This window comes from Mytilus trossulus, chromosome 1 (assembly GCF_036588685.1).
Source record: "Mytilus trossulus isolate FHL-02 chromosome 1, PNRI_Mtr1.1.1.hap1, whole genome shotgun sequence".
Lineage (NCBI taxonomy): Eukaryota > Metazoa > Mollusca > Bivalvia > Mytilida > Mytilidae > Mytilus > Mytilus trossulus.
The window spans coordinates 102,988,032-103,009,528 of record NC_086373.1 but is presented as its reverse complement, the minus strand read 5'-3'; the positions used below and the strand labels follow the sequence as shown (position 1 = coordinate 103,009,528).

The 21,497-nt window shown below is 31.3% G+C and overlaps 2 protein-coding genes across 2 annotated transcripts in view; one reads left to right on the top strand and one right to left on the bottom strand.

Annotated features, from left to right (window-relative positions):
- Positions 1-551: 551 nt before the first annotated feature.
- On the bottom strand, positions 552-4,954 carry LOC134711516 (perlucin-like). The gene is made up of 5 exons (XM_063572149.1): positions 4,838-4,954; positions 4,000-4,087; positions 3,591-3,682; positions 2,908-3,133; positions 552-620 (listed from the first exon to the last, which is right to left on the bottom strand). Exons 1-5 carry the CDS (start codon positions 4,887-4,889, stop codon positions 590-592), a joined length of 489 nt encoding a protein of 162 aa, XP_063428219.1. The 5' UTR covers positions 4,890-4,954; the 3' UTR covers positions 552-589.
- Positions 4,955-8,306: 3,352 nt separating this feature from the next.
- The window catches only part of LOC134694466 (regulating synaptic membrane exocytosis protein 1-like), a 50,951-nt gene continuing 37,760 nt past the window's right edge, over positions 8,307-21,497 (top strand). The window contains exons 1-3 of the mRNA XM_063555480.1: positions 8,307-8,412; positions 8,590-8,753; positions 20,762-20,837. Of these exons, the coding sequence (XP_063411550.1) occupies positions 20,817-20,837 (21 nt within the window). The 5' untranslated portion in view covers positions 8,307-8,412; positions 8,590-8,753; positions 20,762-20,816. The remainder of the gene's footprint in view (positions 8,413-8,589; positions 8,754-20,761; positions 20,838-21,497) is intronic.

Genomic DNA, 21,497 nt, shown 5'->3' with positions numbered 1-21,497 from the left:
AAATACAATCCCGGGAATATCGTATCAAATTGGGAGAAGATGTACAGTATCAATTCATTGACTGTATTAAAATTACGAAGTTTTAGGAGTGCAATGAACGTACCTCGTTGAAAGAGTCCAAGCAAATCTTCACGTGACATGTTTTCTTTGTTTGAAAAGACATCTTCTTACAAAAAATTGATATCTTCATTTACTCATCATAAAAGGAACCTGCTTAATTAGAGGTTTGAGACAAATATTTCAGTGAAAAGTACTTTTTCATTATTTCTCAACCTGTTTTCGTAGTTTTGTTTAAGACCCAAACAGTGATGAATTAATATTTCTGTATTTAAAAAAAGAAAAGTTAATCAAACACCTGGGTTCTTTGTACTTTTCCAGGTTCGTTATTATTTCCAGACAAGAATATAATTGAAAAATTGATGACGTCAATTTCTCGCGCTCAGATTTTTTTTGGTGTTTTGTCGTGATATGTCGTATCACTATTTTTTTTTATATAGAATTCAAATAACAGTGTGGGTAGGTTAAAAAAATCACAAAACTGAGAACATATGTCATGTAAGTATTTCCATTTTAGGCTATTAAATTATGTCTATCCAATTATTTCATTTCCAACATTTGCCCTGAAAATAAACAAAATTAAAATAAATCGTAGGAAAATCATCATAAAACAAAACTACAAGAATGAAAATAAGCAGTTTATTGAATAGTCACTTGGCGAGGAAAAGTCAAACATTTTGCCTTGAATGTAATATTTATCATGTAGTGAAGTCTTTTTGACCTTTTAGTTAATTACCCGTTTCATATGCTTACTGTAAACTTTATATTTATAATAGTTGTATCTACTTTAGTCTTGGAGACATGCATGGTTTGTTAGTTGTAATTTACTTTGATACTGACTTCGGTAAATACGAGTCCCCACAGATCGGTACTTTTGCGTCTTTTATCTTCATGTTAGTTGTTTCTTTGTATAAGTGAATCATGCTGCTCCTGTGACTGAAGCCTTTTCCAACTAAATTTTACATTTTGCTCTTATGTTGTGATATTACATCGCTGTCCTAGGTTAGGGGGTTAACGGTTCACAAATATGTTTAATGTTGCCTCATGATTTTTATGCATGTTAGTGGTTGTCGTGGGTTGTTGTCTGTCCTATTTGTTTTTCGTTTACTGTTTTGTAATAGTTAAGGTTGTTTAAATTACTTAGGTAAATTGTCACAATTGACTTTTTCTACCACATCGTCTCAGTTTAAAAATGTACCAAAATCATAAAAGTTTGAAAGGGCATTTTTGTTTATATAGATTTGGCAATTATATGGTACATTTGTTTATATTCCAAAAACTAATGTAGAGAGGAATTCATCAAAATACAAAATTTTAGTAAAAAAACTGTTTATTTTTTTCCGAAAAAAACATTCATGAATATTAAAATAAAAAATCCTATGGTTGCCAATGAGACAACTATGACAGTGAAAATATTTTGATCTATAATACTAGAATATGAAGTGTGAAAATTTAAGGGTGGTATTTTGAAATTGAACCGAGTCTGGTTAAAACATGGTAAATTAAAATAACACTAAATTACATTGTTGGGCATTTTTCTGGATCTACCTAATCAGAAACGCTCAAATCAGAAAATTTTAAACCGCGTTTTTTTTTTGTATGAATATTTGAGTACTTGAAGATCTAAAAAAGGAACCTAAATGATTAACCAGATCCTTCTTATATCAACTTTCAGGGACTGATGTTCGGCTCTCCCTTGACACCATTTGCGAGTATGGTCTTGAGGAAACGATGATAGTCCGTCGGAAGGGGACGATAAATGGCTGACCCGTGTTAAAAGAGAGCCAAATTTCTTGCACGTTAAAGACATCCTTGTAGATGTCGAAAACACAGTAGGCTAATGCCGATACAAGGCAGCACTCGCACCCGCAAAGTGGAAAGAGATTAATATAAGTTGTAAAACTTGTTTCCCAATCAATAAAAATGTTTAGACTAAAGGCAATAATAGAATACCGCTGTTCAATAGTATTAAATCGATTAAACGAAAACACATCCGGGTGATTCTCAGTCTCTTTTTATTTCAAAATTCATTAATGAAATATGCAAGAATGGTATAATATATGTTATATATAATGCCAATGTGCCAAAGCACTAATACATGACCTGATAATACCCACAGGAACGTACAGTCTACAGACAGCGGTTTTGACTAAGCGAGTGATCAAGATTGATTATTAAAAATACTTATAAATTATGTGCGACAGAAGAGCTTCATCATGCAACACTCTTACCCCAAAAGTTTTAAGTCAAGAATGTTTAACTACCCAATTAGACGAGAACTGCTATTTGATAAAAAAAAAACCAATACGATCAGCAGAGCCTAGTAAGGTCAAATTTGTATTAGGAAGTCTGAACCTTATATTTTTATGCATAATTTATGGGCATTATGTTTTCTGGTCTGTGTGTCCGTCTGTTCATTTGTTAGTTCGTTCTCCGTCCTTCCGTCTGTCCCGATTCAGGTTAAAGTTTTTGGTCAAGGTAGTTTTTGATGAAGTTGAAGTCCTATCAACTAAAAACTTAGTACACCTGTTCCTTATGATATGATCTTTCTAATTTTAATGCCAAATTAAGAGTTTTGACAACAATTTTACGGTCCACTAAACATAGAATGTGATAGTGCGATTGGGGTATCAATGTACTATTGACAATTTTTTTTTTTTTTAATAATTCCTCAATTTATCAAGACTTTCTTCTACGAATGATTTATTTCGCAATTTTGATTAGATCTGCAATTTGCAATTTGAAGTCATGATTTTATCTTGCAAACAAACGATTATGTGATTATATTTTGGCATTTTAAGCATTATCACAGATTTTTAGTCTGTCAGTTAAAAAAATACTTAGTAATACGTAGCTTTACAAAGTGGTGCCATTTTAAGTTCACATTGATTATCATCCCATCTAAATCCTTTATCTCTGACCAAACCAAGGCAATGTTGTCCATGGTCATGATTGTTTGGCTCTCCTGGGAACCAATTTGTGTATGTGAAGGGTTTTAATGAGTCTGCCCACAGCCATATTCCCTCAATGAGCATGTTCGTGCCTCCCATCCACACTTCCGCCGTCGCTATGGAATCTGAAATTATATATCATCTATTCCTTTGAAAGATGTATGTTTATAAAACGCATTTGTGAAACAATATACTTAAACTTAATATGCTCTTGTGGTACAATATACTGAAACTAAATATGTCCTTTTGTGATACAATATATTAAAACTTAATATGCTCTTGTGGTACAATATACTAAAACTAAATGTGCTTTTGAGGTACAATACACAGAATGTCAATTCATTATTTTTCATTCAATATGAAATTAGTTCTTTTTTTTTTTATTTCTTGATATACAAAGTAGTTGATAATCTTTCCTTATATAACAAAGATTGACACATTAAATACGATATAATAGCTTAGAAAAGCTTCATTCGTTGTCTTCTCTCGTGTATTCATGAGACAAACTGTTTCCTGTGATATGTATTGGATAATTCAGATAGAAAATACGAGTGGTGTAATTATTAAGACTTAATTACATACCATGGTATCTGTTCAGCATCCCTTCAATAAACTTATCTTCTATTGAACTGTCTATCCACGCTAACTTAGCTTGAAAAGCCTGACATAATCTCTAAATAGACAAAATCAAATGAAAGTAAGTGTTGATACGATAGCATGTAAGTTGTTTAAGATATACTGAGAAAAACATTGCACATTAGCAGTAAGACCATTACGTTTTGAATATGTTACTCCAAGATATGCTATTATTTAACAGACAGCTATTTAAAATTTTTACTGTTTCGTGTTACGTTAAATTTTTAGCTAAAAGATATAGTACTTCAAGATGACGAGTCAGTGTTATCTAGCAGCTATAAATGTCAAAATGCCAACACCTATGCCTTAAAACGGACTTGTTTTCAATATCATGTGTTACAAATAAATGCATTCCAGTGCTTCTGCCCATGAAACTTTCACTGGTAAAATGGCGTAGCAAGATTCTTGAAATCTCATAAAACCAAGAGGACAGTCAGAACTTACTGAAAAATAAGATAAAAGAAACTGTAAGTGTAAAAGGCGATTGTTGATATCTGGAGTGAAAAGGAGTTTTATGTTCACTGGAGAACAGATAATTCGATAGAAAAATGAAAACAGCACTACATAAGTTTAGTTCGTCGGACGCAAACATACAAAGCCGATATTACACATAATATCAAAGGAAAATTATTACGACATTTTGACCGGGACCCTTTTACTTTCAGTAACCGATGTTTGACTAATTAATTCAACTACTAGTATAACTCGGAAATATTAAACTTATATACTATACATATTTTGTAATTGCAGTTGTAAATATCTGCCATACATTACAAAACAGATGTCACCCATTGTTCAGGTTTATTTTGCAATGCAGATCAACAATTTTGTAATAAATCACTTATATTGACGTAATAATTGAAAAATTAAAAAAAAAAATTTGACTGTTTTAGTGTTATTTTATCAGATAGTAAACGATATTAACTAAACGATTTAAAAAAATGAAGATTCTTTGCGACTGGATAAATTGGGGCGTTATATAGTTTCTGACAATTCTCCTGATGTCCCGGATGTTATATAACTTTTTGTTTCATTTCTTTTGGGCTTTTAGTCTCCGATGCTTTTTATTCTCAGTAAACTCTGGCAATGGCATATATTCACTGACATTTCTCATTGGATTACCAGGTTTGAAAGTGTAATGCGGTTAAAAAAATGCAACTTTAAAACATTAAATAACATTTTGCTTAACTCACCTGAAACAAATATCGAAACATAGAGAAGGCATTTGAAAAGCGGTTTAGTCATTGTTCTATTTGTTAACCCAGAATAGATAAGATTATAATGGAATTGATCGAATGCTTACATATCTTATTACATTCTTGGGAATAGTGAAATAGATACACAAGACGATTAGATTTAATATCAGAAGGCTAAATTTAGATATGATTTATAAACCATTTGTTCACAAATTCAGTTTACAGTTTTATATTCATGGATTTTTTTCTAAAGAAATTTCTTATGTAATGTTTTGAAGATTTTTAAAGTAAAAATTCAACATTTCTATTTCGAATGTATAAAATTGAGAATGGAAATTGGGAATCATAGGGACAACAATTTGGGTAAATTCTTGTTTTTTTTATTATTTGAGATAAAGCTATCAGCAGTTAATGTACAAGTAGTGTGGCTCTGTGTTTGACTTCTTCGGTAGTGGGCTGGCATTATGCTAGCAAGGTATTCTATATTTCAAACAAATAAAGAATATTTTAGGAATGTCAATGAGATATATAGCTAATCAACAAACGAAATGAATGTAAAAACTCACCATTCATACCTGGCTTAAAATATTTTCCTCAAAGGACTTACCAGTGACGTTTGATCAAATTAACAGCAATTAGGATTCGTGCAATATCACTGAACAACGAACACGCTTAATTTTATGCAACTGTCATACAAGTAATAGGTTTAGCTAGCTATAAAACCAGGTTAAATCCACCATTTTCTGCATATAAAAATACCTGTACCAAGTCAGGAATATGACAGTTGTTATCCATTCACTTCATGTTGTTTGAGCGTTTGCACAGTGTAGAATGTTTCCATATAAAATAAGGAGATTTTGTAAGATTGCAGATAGACAACTTTCCAACAGAGACCAAAAAGTGAAATAACAAAAATACCGAACTCCGAGGAAATTTCGAAACTGAAAGTCCCTAATCAAATGGCAAAATCAAAAACATATCAAACACCTCATACAAAGGGATATCAACTGTCATATTCCTAACTTGGTACAGGTATTGTCTGAAGTTTGACATTTAGGCAACTAGATTATGGTCATTCTGGTGTCATGATTTATTGACTGTGACTCGCTACACATTAAAAATAACAACTTACAATCTTAAAATTTAGACAATTGTTGAACTTAGTGAAAAAGAGGAAATATATACTATTTTTTTCTAACATATTCAGTTGAGCAATGAAGCCAATAAAAATCAATTTTGATTGGTATGCATGCAAGATTTTTATCATCTTTAAAAAAAGATAATATTTGTTTTTCCAAAATATTCAATTGAGGCCTTTACTTAATAAGTGCATATCGCTGGTTTTTTGCTGGTTATGCCAGTCTAATTTGTATGTCTTATGCATACTCAAAAGGAACTTTTACTGTTGTAAATAGAGAATAAAGACCAATTTATACTGTGATCCAAATGGCTGAAGTCACAATCAAACTAGTATCAATCTTAATTCTGTCGATCATCTAAATACAAATACATGTTAATATGTAGTGATTAGATGGCCATTAAATGAATTGACCAATGATTACAAATCAATATACTAATATCCTGTGTCGTGATGCATACGGAGAAAGAATGAAGTTCCGTGTTACTTCCACATCGCCTCAACTTTATTCTAATGGGATAGAAAAGCGAATCTTATATTGTAGTATAGATTAGATGGACTTTTGTTTGATTGAACATTGTATGTGATAGGTCAATTTGCAAAAGTATTTTGAACCTTAGTAAATTCCTTGCAAGCTTAATCCTCGAAAAATTCGTTACAAAAAAAAAATCTTTAAGAAAAAAAACCCCACTCCATTGTAAACAAAAAAAAATAAAAGCAATGTACATACACTAGCTAGTAGATGCCTTCAAACATATATATAGAAAAGGTTAGGCTATTTCTCAGGAGCCCTTAATAAAGGGGTTATCGTTTCTAACTGTGTATCAAATTTGATTTTTTTCTGTGCTGTTTTGTATATAAATCTCTTGTTTTCTCTTTGAATATTTTAATTGTTTTACATATTGTTGTTTCGGCCTTTTATCGATTGTTTTGCGGGTTAGGGTTTGTTCATGGTTGAAGGACATACAGCGACTTTAATATTATTGTAATTGACCTCTGTACCATTTGTTCTTAAGATGATAGCTGTATCATTTGCAATCATACCACATCTATTTATTTTATATGACCAATGAACAAACAAGCAGCCCACGCCATTTCGTTTGCTCTTATTTAAACAACGGAGAATCTATTAAAGCAAAGAGCATGCCGTTTCACTTGACATTAACTTTTTTCAATTATTATTTGCTTTTCAATTCTACGGCGAAACTAACGCTCAAGTGACAACCTAAACAGTATTCCTCTTCGTGATCTCCTGGTAGCTTGAGTATTGGAGGTTTTCAGCTAGATCGCAAGTCTGGTTAAACAAAAGACTTTGAAATTAAAATATTTTAATACTGCTTCTCGCCAAGCACAAAAACAACCAGGAGTAAGAGTATAGAATAACGAATCAATTGAGTAAAAATATAAAACCTAAATTATCATGGTTGTCTAGTTCAAAGCAAGATAACGTATTTGCAACAGAGAATACCAATATTTTATCTATCGGACGGTCGAAACGTGTCAAATAAAAAATCAGCAGCCACGATATTATACAAGAAATTGTTTATACTTCCCTCTCACCCTGTTTCAAGCGCCATTATTGAGGATTTTTAGTAGGCGAAACATGCGTCTGGTGTACCAAATTATAAACATGATGTCTTTGCTAAGTTCTTATATATTACACATTAAAATGATAAAGTCCAATAAAAAGAAATTAGTCGGAAAATAATATACAATGACTAATAGTTCATATAACATTTCGTTTTGTTGATACATGTAACGTTTCTTTTTGTTAATACATGTAACAAGATTTTGGATAATAATTGATGTGTGCAGAGATACAGTATATATGTAATATTTATTGTGCATTTCTCTATAACCATGTTATTAAGTTAAGATGAGAAATAAAAGTATTAGTAAGTAAGATATATGGATTTCCTCAAAGTATAGTTGGTGTTGAATTTTCTAGCCTTTTTTCTTTTAAAAATCCGAGAGAAAAAATGGGGAAAACACGAAACATGAAAAAAGATTTTTGAGTTTTAATCGAAGCTTTTCACTTTATAGTTTAAATGTGTTCAATTATGAAATACTTTAAGGTTGAAACAGTAAAAAAAAACTACCTGCATCATGTTTTTGTTTTTTTATTCGTTTTTGATGCAGTGAATATCGTCGTTAAAAAATGTGTCGACTATAAATCTAAGAAATGTGTTACTCAATTAGCACATTTCAGCAATTAAAACAAGGCATGCGTAATTGTGGAGAAATAAAACAAATTATAAAACTACGACAAACAATTAAGTGTCACTCAGTGGATGCCGGTGGCATATCACACCTTCAACTACGGCACGAGACTTATTTAACATTGTATTTTCCACAGTTAGTTTGAAGGATCGTTATACTTGCAGTTAATAACGTCTGTATTAGCCTATTTTTGGAATATAGCCTACTTTATAAGGTTTAATTATTATCTTATTTTTTTTGTTCTCTAAGCATCGATGTACGATTGTATACTTTTATATAAATTCACTGAACATATCAATTAATTTGTTTAATGGTATTGTTCTTAAATCTTCGTGTAAGATGTGATTTTCTTCTTTTTTTTTTAACATTTCTGAGAAATCATTATTTACAGAGAGATTGTGTGATTTGTCGCCTAGAGAAGATTTGTAGCAGATGTTTTAACGTTGCTCATCATAGATAATTTGTCGTTGTTGACTACAGAGAATACTTCATTGTGGTGTAAAACCTCGGTGTAGCACCTGTTCAGGTGAAAAGGATTATACCTGGCACTGGAAGGTAGGCAGCTTTATTTTCTAATTAAGACTAACATTAAATCTTAACAATATGTCATGTAATAAAATGACATCAAACTCTTCACGTCCAAATGTTCCGGCTTTGAAGAGCTCCCGGAACAGTATGGATAAGCTGAGTTATAATTGGTATTTTTCTGTATTGACTTGTTCAGATCAATGTTTTCTCTGTGACAACAATAGTAGAATTATGTAGATAAACGAACGTTTTTATTTTTTTTGTAATGAATGTAAATAATATTCATAATTAAGCTGAGCTAAAAAAAAACCTGTAAAGCATGAAAATATTACGTTTAAAATTGCACTCACATATATTTGTATAAAAAATAATAATATGGTAAATTTTTCAAAACAATACACCAAGCAGTATAAATATAGAATGAAATTAAAAAAAAAACAACAGGAAAGGAGTCTTGAGTAAAAAAAAGAGAGGGCAAGATGACAATCTAGACTTAGTTAAAAAAGTTGGGATAAGCTTATAAAGAAAGGAAGGACTGAATAGAGTGAAAAATAAATAGACAGGACAGATATTCAATCTGAAACAAAATACAGGACCTATTTTTTCATCCTAACCACCCCAAAAACAACACTTGAAAAATAAAACAAACTCCCTAAACTTGAAATGTCCCGACATGACAAAATGTGAAACAATTCAAGAGAGAAAACAAAATTAAGTTATTTCAATAATTTAACAAAATTTTATGCTGAAACCAATAAACGGAAAATAACTTTGGCAGACGGCACCAACAGCAACCACTGAATTACAAGTTCCTGAATTGGGATAGGCACTTAAAGACTGTGAGTGTTTATAGATATAGGAATATGTGGTAAGGTAAAATTTGTATGTTTGCGCTCAACGTTTCAACTAATATGGAACAATGGTGTACCAGTACAACAAGTACGTTTGAAAGAGCTTGAAAAAAAAGATCTATGTGTCCGAATAAAAAAAATATAAAAAGACAAACACATACTACACAAATATTTGAGTACTATCAGTTACCGAAAGCTAGTTTAAAGCTTATTTATGATAGATCATGTCCCAGAACTAAAATTAAATAAGTCATCACCCAACCGACTATGAGTAAAGGCGACATAATAGAGAAGAAACATCATGAACTTGTACACTATTAATATAAAAGTATATCAGGATGAAGGACCATAAATCTATATACAACAAAATGTCCGTAAAATTAGAATGCGATACTCGTTTGTAATTAAGTTTTCTGGGTACAGTCCTAATTCTTAACCTAATCTACATTGTATTTATATTTGAAAGAATCCCTGACTTAACTACGTATCAGCTGTACATAAATAACGATCATGGAAATTCAAAACTGATATCAGTATATAAAGAATCATAAAGGATAACGAGTTAATCTGGTCTTATAGTACTCACACCTCCCTTGTGATCTGATTCTCGATCAGTTTACACGGGAAGAAAAAGTTCAGAAAAAGCATTTCAATAATATGTACTACTACAGAAAACTTGAAAGACTCGTACAGGTGGAAACAGATCCATATAATATCAAAGACTGTTTCCGGTAAGAAAGTTCAGGATAAAAAATCCCTCAAATACAGAATTCATTAAGCGTCTGAAAAAAACTCCGATGTGTATATATATGTAGCATTTATACTTCGAAAGATACATTCCATTTTAAAAATAGATAGTGAAATAGGTCTACAATTGTACAGAACGTATGTACAAAGTTACAAAACAAAAACATTTTTCCACCTTAAAAGAAATGGCCCAAAACTAAGTCAACAGAAATTTGTTAAAAACTATACTTTGTTGCTGTTAATATTTCCGTCCATCTATGATATAACAATAAGGAGGTAAGGTATGATTGCCAAAAGTAGATGTTAGTATATATAGACAACCGTACATGAGAAAAGCCATACCGTATAGTCGGCCCAGACATGAAAAAATAAAAAAATAATGTACAAGCCTTTTTCGTATTGCGTATTTCTAAAATAATTAAATGCTGCATATATATTTTGTTTTGATCATCAAATGGAGCCCAACAAGCTCTTTCTTCTGCCCACATATGTAGCCAAATAACTGATATAGTACAGTAAGTTATGCTAATGTCTGAATACCCCCAGGAAAAGTTGACATAGTTCAATTCTGTATTAACCAAGTGTTTTACATCATATAGGTACATAAGTTGGGTGTTTTTGGTCTCTTGGTGTTATATGAAACGTCTTGTATGTCATTGTTTTCTAAACATTTGATATAAAGTGTACCTTATCGACGCTAAGTACTCCAGATAATGTGTTCTGTGCGCGCAAACCACTTTGTTACGTATTTGTGTTTTGTTTTTCAAGTGCGCCTTATTGTAATAGACTAATTCCGACGGAAAATAACCATTTATCATTATAGACATTATAAGAGATATAACTTTAACTCCATAAAGATTATATGACATGGAAAAAACACATTATGAAAACATTGAAGTCCCTGTGGTTGAAAATGAAGGTAAACTCAAATGCCATGAAAAAAATGTTGTTTCATAAGACATAGATTTTCCCACGCTCATATAAGTCTACAGAGAATCTTCTTATTCAAAACGATACACGCATTTCTTTTAAAATGAGATATATAAACACAAATTATTTATGTATAATGGCAAATATGTATAATGTCCTGCACATAATCAAAGTACAAAAGTAATCAACAATCTTTTGGAAGTTTTGAAACAATTTGTTTTTCCAAATCAAACGTGTACTATTTTCTGAAAACTTCGGAAAATAGTATTATTCTTTAAGATTTTGAGGTTGTTCTGGGAAAATATGTAACTTTCCACAACTCGCGCCATTCTGTTACTGTTTCGAAATTGTAGCGAAGAAGAAAGAAAAAAACACTATACAATGCAGCATCAATGTTTTACTTTAGTAATTCTTCCATGAGATGATATTTCAAAATAATCCATCAAAGAGACATTTTCATATTTTATTAAAAGACCAATTAATAACCCTGAGTGTTAATGTATAGGGGCGTTGTATTACCATTTTAAGAAAGAAAATGAATAATATAACTCAAGGTTAAGAGTACTTCCAAAATCATTTTACAGTTTAACAGAAAATATTAAACAGACTTGTTAATACAGGGTGTTTCCTGCATGGCGACGATTGAAATTGGGATTGCTTTATGTATGAAGTTCATGGAACCCTTTTTTAGCCGTGGTGTTTTCTTGCCTTTGTCTGTGCAATATATTTTGACTTATTAGATAGATTGTGACACATACACCATCATGTTCCTATTCTGCGCTTGTGCATATAATAAACATCTCTTGTCACATGCATTACTTAGTGTAAAGGCAGCACTGTTTACCAATGTTTAACACTAGTAATCCATCCATCTATATATAGTTACATTTTATATTGCTTCTCTTTTTAAGACGCGAAATAGTTGATATAAAAACCGGATAATTAGATACACGTATATTCAGACATAGTTCTTTTAATAATGAAAGGTTGTATGGTCTATATGACATTCTGTGGTCACTCGTATGGCCTTACTTTCTGTCTGAACATTTTATGGAATCTGTAGAACTACCAGACACATTCTTGATAAATAAAACATCTAATAAACTATGATTAATGTTTTACTAATAGTATTGCGCGGTTTTACCACATAAAATGACGGTTTCTATTCTGTGATATTATATGTAAATTTAATTTGTCCATATTCTATGGATTTCACTTGTAAGGTTTTTATCTAGCCATGATCGTAACGACAATTACTGCAAATTCAGTTTGGCTTTAATATCCAAGTGTTAGTGATTTGACTGTTAGAAATTGAGGCCTATAATAATACAGAAATAAGTGTTGATAACTTCCTTTCCAGAACAATTTTGTTTTAGTCTAGAAATAGTTATTCCGTGCTCAACAGAGCGTAAGTGACAAGCTTCTGTCCTGTCATAAACGTTACTAGAAATAAACGATATATTCTAGACAAATTGTATTAATGAAGTAGCATGCCAGGAATATAGAACATGGGCAGAATCTACCGTCATTAATGAAGAGCTTTATTGAGTGTGACAATAACTCCAAGAGCAAAACAAATCGAATAAACAAATAAGTACATGAATGATTAGATGTAAATTACTCATCTTATACAATTACGGTTTAACAGTAGGATGCTGAGGAATACGAACGACTAGTTAATACATCGCCGTGACATAATGCCACGTCACATAAAATACGCTGAATATTATGTTTTACATTTCCTTGATTGAAATCTATAAATCAAATGGAATAGACACTAAGCATATCTATATTTCTAATACAATGGTGTTTTAATTTTTCACCTTTTGTTTGCGGTTTACCATCTTTTCCTCAAGTTTGCTTTTTTCTGTTCGGTATTGAATTAATTGTTAAGATCCATTTTGTTACATCTGGTGATCCGTTTATTTGGCAATCGTCAATGGCAGTCAACATGGTTTACGAACATCCATTGTTCGACCTGCTAGTCAAATGCAGGTTTTCAGTTACAATATACTTTTTGGAATGTAATTAGATCCCTCTACCAAGATATTTATTTTGCATGCATACGCAATCATAGGTTTGTTTATTTCTAATACATATCCTTAACATAAGCCAATTACGATTTGCGATAGTATGGTTCTTTAGAACTGCATCACAATGACTGTCTCAGATTGCTTAGATTGAAATATTTCTGGGACTTCCCTTTTTTTTCTTTTCTCGTTAACGTATGCATTGTATGGTTTCGTTTATTTTCGTCTATTTTTCTGATTAAAAGTTGAATTGCGCGATTATCACTATTGTTTATCTGTTTTGAAGGAGTTTGAACTTAGATATTGTCATATGCTGTTATAAACACCGTCTAAAGCCTGAATGTAGTCGATTTGTTAGTTTTTATTTATTTTTTTTTTTCGTAAAGTTATAACAGAATGTAGGACGTTCTTTTCCGTCCTTTCACATGTGAATGAAGGATTAGCGATGATTAGTTTCCAGTAAGTTATCAGCTTGATAGCGATATCTATTGGACTTGTCCTTTATGTCTGTATTTTGTTCGTATTACTCCACAATATGTATTTGTTATCTATGGAATTTTAACATTATTTCCTTTATTTATTGAGTATCTTTCATTGACTTTGTTGTTTTGATGTGTGAAGTCATAGATTCTGGCTTCACTGTTTAACCATTTATATAATTTTTTAACAATCAGAAAAGTGCGTTTGTCACTTAACTAAAAGATAGAGAAACAAATGATAAACGTCTACGAGACAGCAAACGGATATCAAAATAAAAGGAAACGACCGCATCCTTTAGTAGAAAATTAAACATGCATACAACATGGCGGAATACACATTAGGATCAAAATGTTACTTTTTGTTTGAGAACATCATTTTCAAGTCTACATGCACATTTTTCATTACAATTTAACAATTCGGCGAGCTTCGTCCATTAATTGAATTCAAAATATATATCATTGGCAATCGATTCCTATTATCTTACATTTCATTTTCAAGATGATTTCAAACATAATTACATGGAACAAATTCGACACCAAATTCTATTTACTTGAGATTTAATACGAGACATTTGTAATTATTTCGTTGGATATGAGAGGAAAAGAGTAAATTACATCTTACAGATAGAAAATTAGAAACCCCTGTGACAGTTGTCAGGCTAAAACGTCCAATGACTCGATTTAATGCTTAACTGGCAGTAAAGTAATTTACACGATGTCCAAGAAATCAAAACAACTAGACAATGGACGGTAATTTCTATGCATGGAGGTTCATAATTTCCGTTTCCAAATTACTTGGCGTTTAAATGAAATACCGTAAACTAAATCTATTTTCTAGCAGATGAAAGTTAGATTTTTAGATGATAAAATGAGATTTTTGTTTCTTTATTAAATAAGAAGAGAGTTGGCATGGTTCCCAGTGAGACAACTATCGTACAAAGTCCAAAATGACGTGGATGTAAAACTCTATTTATGGGTCATTAAACAGCCTTCAACAATGAGATAAACTAATACCGTATGAGAAGCATTAAAAAAGTGCTCGATACGAACAATTGTTAAGTAGTTTAACGAAAAATGCATACCTAATTAATGATTACACACTAAAACTCGTTAAATAAACATGACTTCTTAGTTTGATGTTTTGCAAATTTTATGATAACACACGATTTCTCTTTGACTTCTCTTTATTGTAGACCTTTGTTAAATACATTTAATGAATGGCTATTATTTATTTTGATTTTATTGAACCATAAAACTAATTTTTGACTCTTCACATTGAATAATCCGCGAAGCGGATTATGTAAAATGTGAAGAGTCAAAAAATAGTTTTATGGTTCAATAAAATCAAAAAGAAGCGGATTATGTAAAATGTGAAGAGTCAAAAAATAGTTTTATGGTTCAATAAAATCAAAATAAATCATTGCCATTCATTATAAATAAATTTCTATCAAAAATGAGGCTCAAAGAACTTTTTATATTATTTATATTAAAAAAGCGTACACACATGTTGGCGTATGAATACTCAACGTCAGAGTGGGCGTGTCGCCATCAAAATTGACAACATTGAAAACAAAACTAATAATTTTAACCAATCAGAAGACAGTAAAAACACCAAATTTATTTATTATTTTTTATTATCCTTTTGGTCATATTTCGCTAAGATGACATGTCTATCGTTACGGAGCCATACTGGCCGAATTAATGTCTAATCGAAGTATTAGAGTTTATTTTAGTAAACTTTATCCAAAGACTATTATTATTCTGTATTCCGTTTTGGCAAATGTGAAAACCAGTCTTCAATTTAATTTCCCCCCATCCTACGCTGTCGAAATCGAAGTTAACGTCGGTTTAAAGTTACAAGTTACACCAAAATACTAACAACGAGACAATCCATTTAAAAGTATCAAAATATGTGAAACTAAACCCCCAAGTTAATTAGAAAAAAATAATAAATTATAGTGTAAAAAAACATGAACATATTTTCTATACAAGTAGATTAGCGCCTGGTAGCTACATCTTTGAATAATTAAGGAATAACCTATGAAATAGACCTATAAAATGTTACAGGAACTATTTGTAATAGTGATTATTTTTCTTTATTATGCAAGAATTGAAGGGTTGCCATCGTCAATTGTAGTAATACCTTCATATTACAGACTTTGATAAGTAAAACAGGCGAGACAATTCTTCTTCTATGTGTCCACTCTTGGTGTTCTGACGCATTTTTTTCTTTGCCCACTGTAACTTTTTTTTATAACGAATTGCAATATAGAAGAGTTAATTTGCTTTTTAATGTATCAATAAATAAAGATTAAATGACATGTAGGATATTCGTCAGTCAGACAGCAACCACACGACATAAAGCCCAACACGACGCTTCAGTATTCTTAAATAAGTCTTTTGTTTTTCAATACATGTCCTCGTTCTTAGTATTGATCTGAATTAAATTAATCAAGTCTGTTTATTGTGTTTTACCACTGCCCACACAACCCGCAACATACTTTATTTACCAGTCCAATCTACCCGTACGGTGCTTATCCTTCACTTTTCTATAGGCCATTGATCCTTCATAATTTTTTCACACATAATTTTCCTTTCGCCTTTAATGAATTAACATGTAGAAAGGGTCGTTGTTCATTTTTTGTAAATTAGATAATAACATATTTGTTCAATCTCAATCACAGTCATAGAAAATACTGATATCTCTTATATTCATTTAATTTCATAGATGACTTCAACTTTTACAAATAAATGTGTAGTATAAACTGATGATTGTACAAAATGCCTCAAAAAGCTGTTTTGAAATTTGATTTAAGGTTGTCTGTAAACCTGTTTTGAAGCTAATTTTTTTGTCCGTTGACCAGTTTTGTAGTTTATTCTTTGATTATGCGTAAATTTGCTTATTTTTATTTCTTAATTGTCCGTAAAAATGTTTTGTAGTTTATTCTTAACAGTTTGATTGTTCCTGTTTCCACTTACATCTGTCCCCGTTTGAAATCTATATGAAAAAAAATGGTGCAGAAAGAAAATTCGACTTTTTAGTCGAAGGTCATTCCTAGGATACCTGTCCAACACAACCAGGAGATTTGTACTTTCATGTATGGGGAGAAAACTGATAATAAGTCATTTATTTAGATAAAATAGGAAACTAAATCAAGTACCCTTATCTCTAATTTTTAAAATCGTGGTCCAAGTTATAGCAAGGGTAGAATTCATATAACAAGATGAATGTCATTATTTTCATCTCTATAGAGAGAGTTACATTCCCTTTTCTAAGTTTTAGTATCTGGATAGTAATAGCATACATGGCATGTTAATCAAATGATTACATGATTTGCATTTATTTCATTCAAATAACACACTTGGTTTCAAAGAAAAATACCCGAACATTCTACAACTAGTTGTCTCATATTCAATTGTTTTCTCTAATTCTTAAATGCACATGTATACCTTCCTGCACTGAAGTAAGTTAACTTTCACCTGTTGATTTATTTGTGACGCAATTCACCATATCTATCATCCGATAAAGCCAAATTACTGCTATTAATGGCAATTATTGCAATGGACTATGATGTATGGGATAAACTTAAAATAAACCTATAAAATGTTACACGAACTATTCGTAATAGTGATTATTTTTCTTTATTATGCAAGAAATTAAGTCAAAGGTAAGTATTTAAAAAGTATAGTTTTGTTCAACCGAGAATACCTTATATTAAATTGTACCGAATATGGTCAGACAAGTTATCTGTCCTTTTTCGATTAATAGGGATATTTACTGCTTACATCATATGGACTTTCAGTTGCAATAACGTGTTGAAATGTCGCCGACGAACGTTCGTTCGTTATGGCCGTTGCAGTCCGTATTTAGTTGACATGCAGCACAACTCGTCTCTAAGAGTTTACATGTATGTCTCTAAATGAAGAACTGCTTTGATTCCTACGCATTTGTTAATAACTTTACGTGAACAAAATTGATTATTATTGTAAAAAAAATATTTCATCTCGTTTTCTGACATCACTTTATCATGTTACATATTTACGTAATGTTTTTTTCCTAGTGTAGAATTCCAATCGTGATATACGAATAAGAAACAATACTGAGTGAAGATAATTTTGATCTCCAAATCTAACTGAAAGCTAACCTTTACGTCATTAGTCTCTGGTTTGAAGTTGTCTCATTGGCAATCATACCCCATCTTCCTATTTATATAACAAACGGTCCCCAAACAGTGTTACACAAGGGAAAATTTAAGCAACAACACCATAATCTATTTCAGACTTCATGTTCTGAGGGACGACAATAGTTCTACCGATTTGATTGTTGTTTGTGTAGTGTCCAGTGGCAAGTATTTCATAATGCATATTTAGGACAACGTATTCGATAAAAAAATATATTATAAATGCGATCGAAAATCAGTTATCAGCATCATTAGAAAAATCTACTCATGTGTAATTTTGCAGGACGTACTACAAAATATTCTTGATTCTTTTTAATTCTTCAAAAGTTTGTGTCTTATAAATTATCGACAATCATTTTGTTCTGGTGTTTTGGTTCCTGATGGACGTATAAAAAGATTCTTAAAATTTAATTAGTGTGTATAATATATAATCGAAAACTTGGTTTGTATTTTGTAAAACTGCGTAAAAGGCACTGTTTCTCAAACATGATAAAAACTCGTTCAAAGATAATTACAAATCAGTATTATAGTTTAAAATAGAAATTTATTGCAATAGATGCCATTGTACAGATTTAACAACAATAGAATGGCTACATAACCTTTACTTTGAAGTATAAACCAGATACAAAGATCCAAATGACAATATTTATCATCATACAAAGTATTTAGTTTTAATTATAATTGACTTGAACGAATGAATAAACTTCTCCCAAAGAACTTAAGTCAAATTTACAGAGAAAATTAGAGAGAAAAAGAATGTCAATGTATCTAAACTCTGTGATTTGTATCTAAACACCGTGATTGAACAAAACTACAATATCTTCTGAAAAAACTGAGTGATGAATCGGGTGTAAAAAAAATGAAATGATTATACATGCAAACAGACGAAAATCATTCTTTGATAATTTTGTATTCTCTGCATAATGATTGCCTGCGGTGTCCGTTTTGCTATGCGAGATGTACAAGTACGGAACCACGTCCGGTCAGAATGGGGACGTTAAATCCCATGCCTCATTCAGAGAGAGTGTCACACTCTCTGCACGATAAGAACCATTGTGTCAACTCTTAAAAGGGTCCGTAGGTGGCCTGTTGCAAGGCAAAATTTCTGTCCACATCCAATAAACACAAACTTTATAAGGACAATCTAAATTCACCTGAACATCATCCTGGATGACCTCAATTGCACAACCTATTGCATTTATTTGTTACTTTGCTCTTGTCCTGAACATGCATGCCGTATTTGCTAATTGACGTTAAACAACCAACAATTAACAATTAATATATCTGTTTAGATCCTGCCATCTGTTTTTCTCAATTGAACATCATGTAAAATAGATTAAGTAAATAAAGTATTGTTACGTGTTTGAGATTTGCTTCCACACAGAATATTCTTGTATTACATTCCTTATAATGTATTATATCTTGTAACACGTCTAACAATGTGTAATGTCTTGTGAAACATCTTACAACAAAGTAAAATCACAAAAATACTGAACTCAGAGGAATATTGAAAAAGGAAAGTCTCTAATCAAATTTTAAAGTAAAAAGTTCAAACACACCAAACGCATGGATAACAACTGTCATATTCCTGACCTGGTTTAATAGCTAGGTTAACCTCTCGTTTATATGACTGTCGCATCAATGTGTAATGTCTTGTGACACTCATTACAATGTGTAATATCTTACGACGCTGCTTACAGTGTGTAATGTTGTGTGACAATTTTTACAAAGTATAAAATCTCTCCTTACACTTTACATATTTAACGTTTAACATTTGATGTCTTGTACACCTTGTAGTGTACATGCATAATTTTCTTATAACACTCCTCGCAATGTGAAATATCATTTAAATTATTGCAGTGTTTAATGTCTTGTAAAACTCCTTGCAATGTTTGAAGTCTTGTAAACTTTATTGCCGTGTATAATGTCTACTAACACCCCTGCAGTGTATAATGTAATGTATCACTCCTTGCAATGTTTCCCTTTTAACAATGTATAATGTCTTGAAACACTCCTTTATATGTATAATGTCTGAAAAGAACACTTCTTGCAATGTATAATGCCTCATAACACTCCTGGCATCGTATAATGCCCCATAACACTCCTGGTCATGAGTAATTTATTATAACGCTACTGGCAATATATACTGGCTTATATATAACACTCCGGACGTTATAATGTCTTATAACACTCCTAGCATCGTATAATGTCTTATAACACTCCTGGCATCGTATAATGTCTTGTAGCACCAAATAAACAGTTAATATCTTGTAACGCACCTTTAAGTTATTTCAGTTGTACCAGTTCCCTGCAAAGTGAAAAATACATCTTGGAAATAATATTTCATTACCTCTTGTGATTGACATTTACATTGCAAGTCATGCAAGCTTACATCGTCATCTATATTCTTCTATTGTTACTGTTTCTGTATTGCAAATGGAAACAATCAACCTTAACATGATATCAAAAATTTTAAGCACACGTGTTTTCTATTGTAAAACATATGTCAGGTGCTCAAAACTCTTATACGGAACTACTCCTTATTGAGACGGATATTGTCATAAATTGTCTGATGATGTCCATTCTGTCTAAAAATAAAGCAAGCCTAACATAGTATGTCTATGAGAGAGATTATAATCTCTTGACAATAATTCATATTTTCAGGCTATGGAGATTGTGAGCATCGAACGTTTGACACAACAAGTGATAATTATGATTTTCTGTTCAATTAGCACAAGAGTGATAATCTTTTATCGATTTTTATCATTCACACAATAGCATTTTAGTTATGACAATGTGCGATATTTTCAATTCTAGATCATATACAAGATGTTTTCTGGTTGAGATTTGATGGAGGAATCCTGATGGAATTATGGCAAATATCTTCAAAAAGGTATTGAATTTTCTTCTTTATTAATATGTCATTGTTAGACAGAATGTGTATGATTAATTGTTGTCATTGATAGTAAAGGAAAATAATTATTTTACGGTAATCAATTAAGTAACGTTAAGATCACGAAGTGGAAGATAATTGGAGAATCAATTAATGTCAAAGGCACTTCAGACACCTTATAAGATAACGCTGACTTTTAAATCTATGTCGAATCTCGATATAACTTTGATATTGATACTATTGAAATTGTCAGTTGGCAAAAAAAGATGTAGGATTAGGTAAAATCTATTGATATTCTTCCGATGAACAGGTGTTTCGTATCTGGTGTTGGCTCCTTTTTTGAGTTATGCATCGTTACTCTTTAAATCATAATTATGATTTTCAATATTAAGTTTTGAAAACCATTGCAAAAAAAATAAAAATTTTCGAAATGCACAGTGTGCATTTCGAGAGTTCATAAACACATTTAACACCACCACATGTTTTGCCTAGCTTTCCAAACAAGAATCATAGAATCAGCGATTGGCGTTGGTTGCTGTTTGTCATGATTGAATTGGTTCTTTCCACTTTTGTCAGTCCGTGCATTGTAATAGCTTACTATACAGTATTTGCTTTATGCAATGGTGATCTGTATAAGTGTGTTCACATTTTGAATTTTTG

Coding starts and splice junctions, on each gene's coding strand:
- LOC134711516 (XM_063572149.1), bottom strand. CDS start 4,889: ATGACTAAACCGCTTTTCAAATGCCTTCTCTATGTTTCGATATTTGTT. Junction 4,088..4,837: donor TGTTTCGATATTTGTTTCAG/GTGAGTTAAGCA, acceptor CTTATTTTTCAG/TAAGTTCTGACTGTCCTCTT. Junction 3,683..3,999: donor GTTTCATGGGCAGAAGCACT/GGAATGCATTTA, acceptor TTTGTCTATTTA/GAGATTATGTCAGGCTTTTC.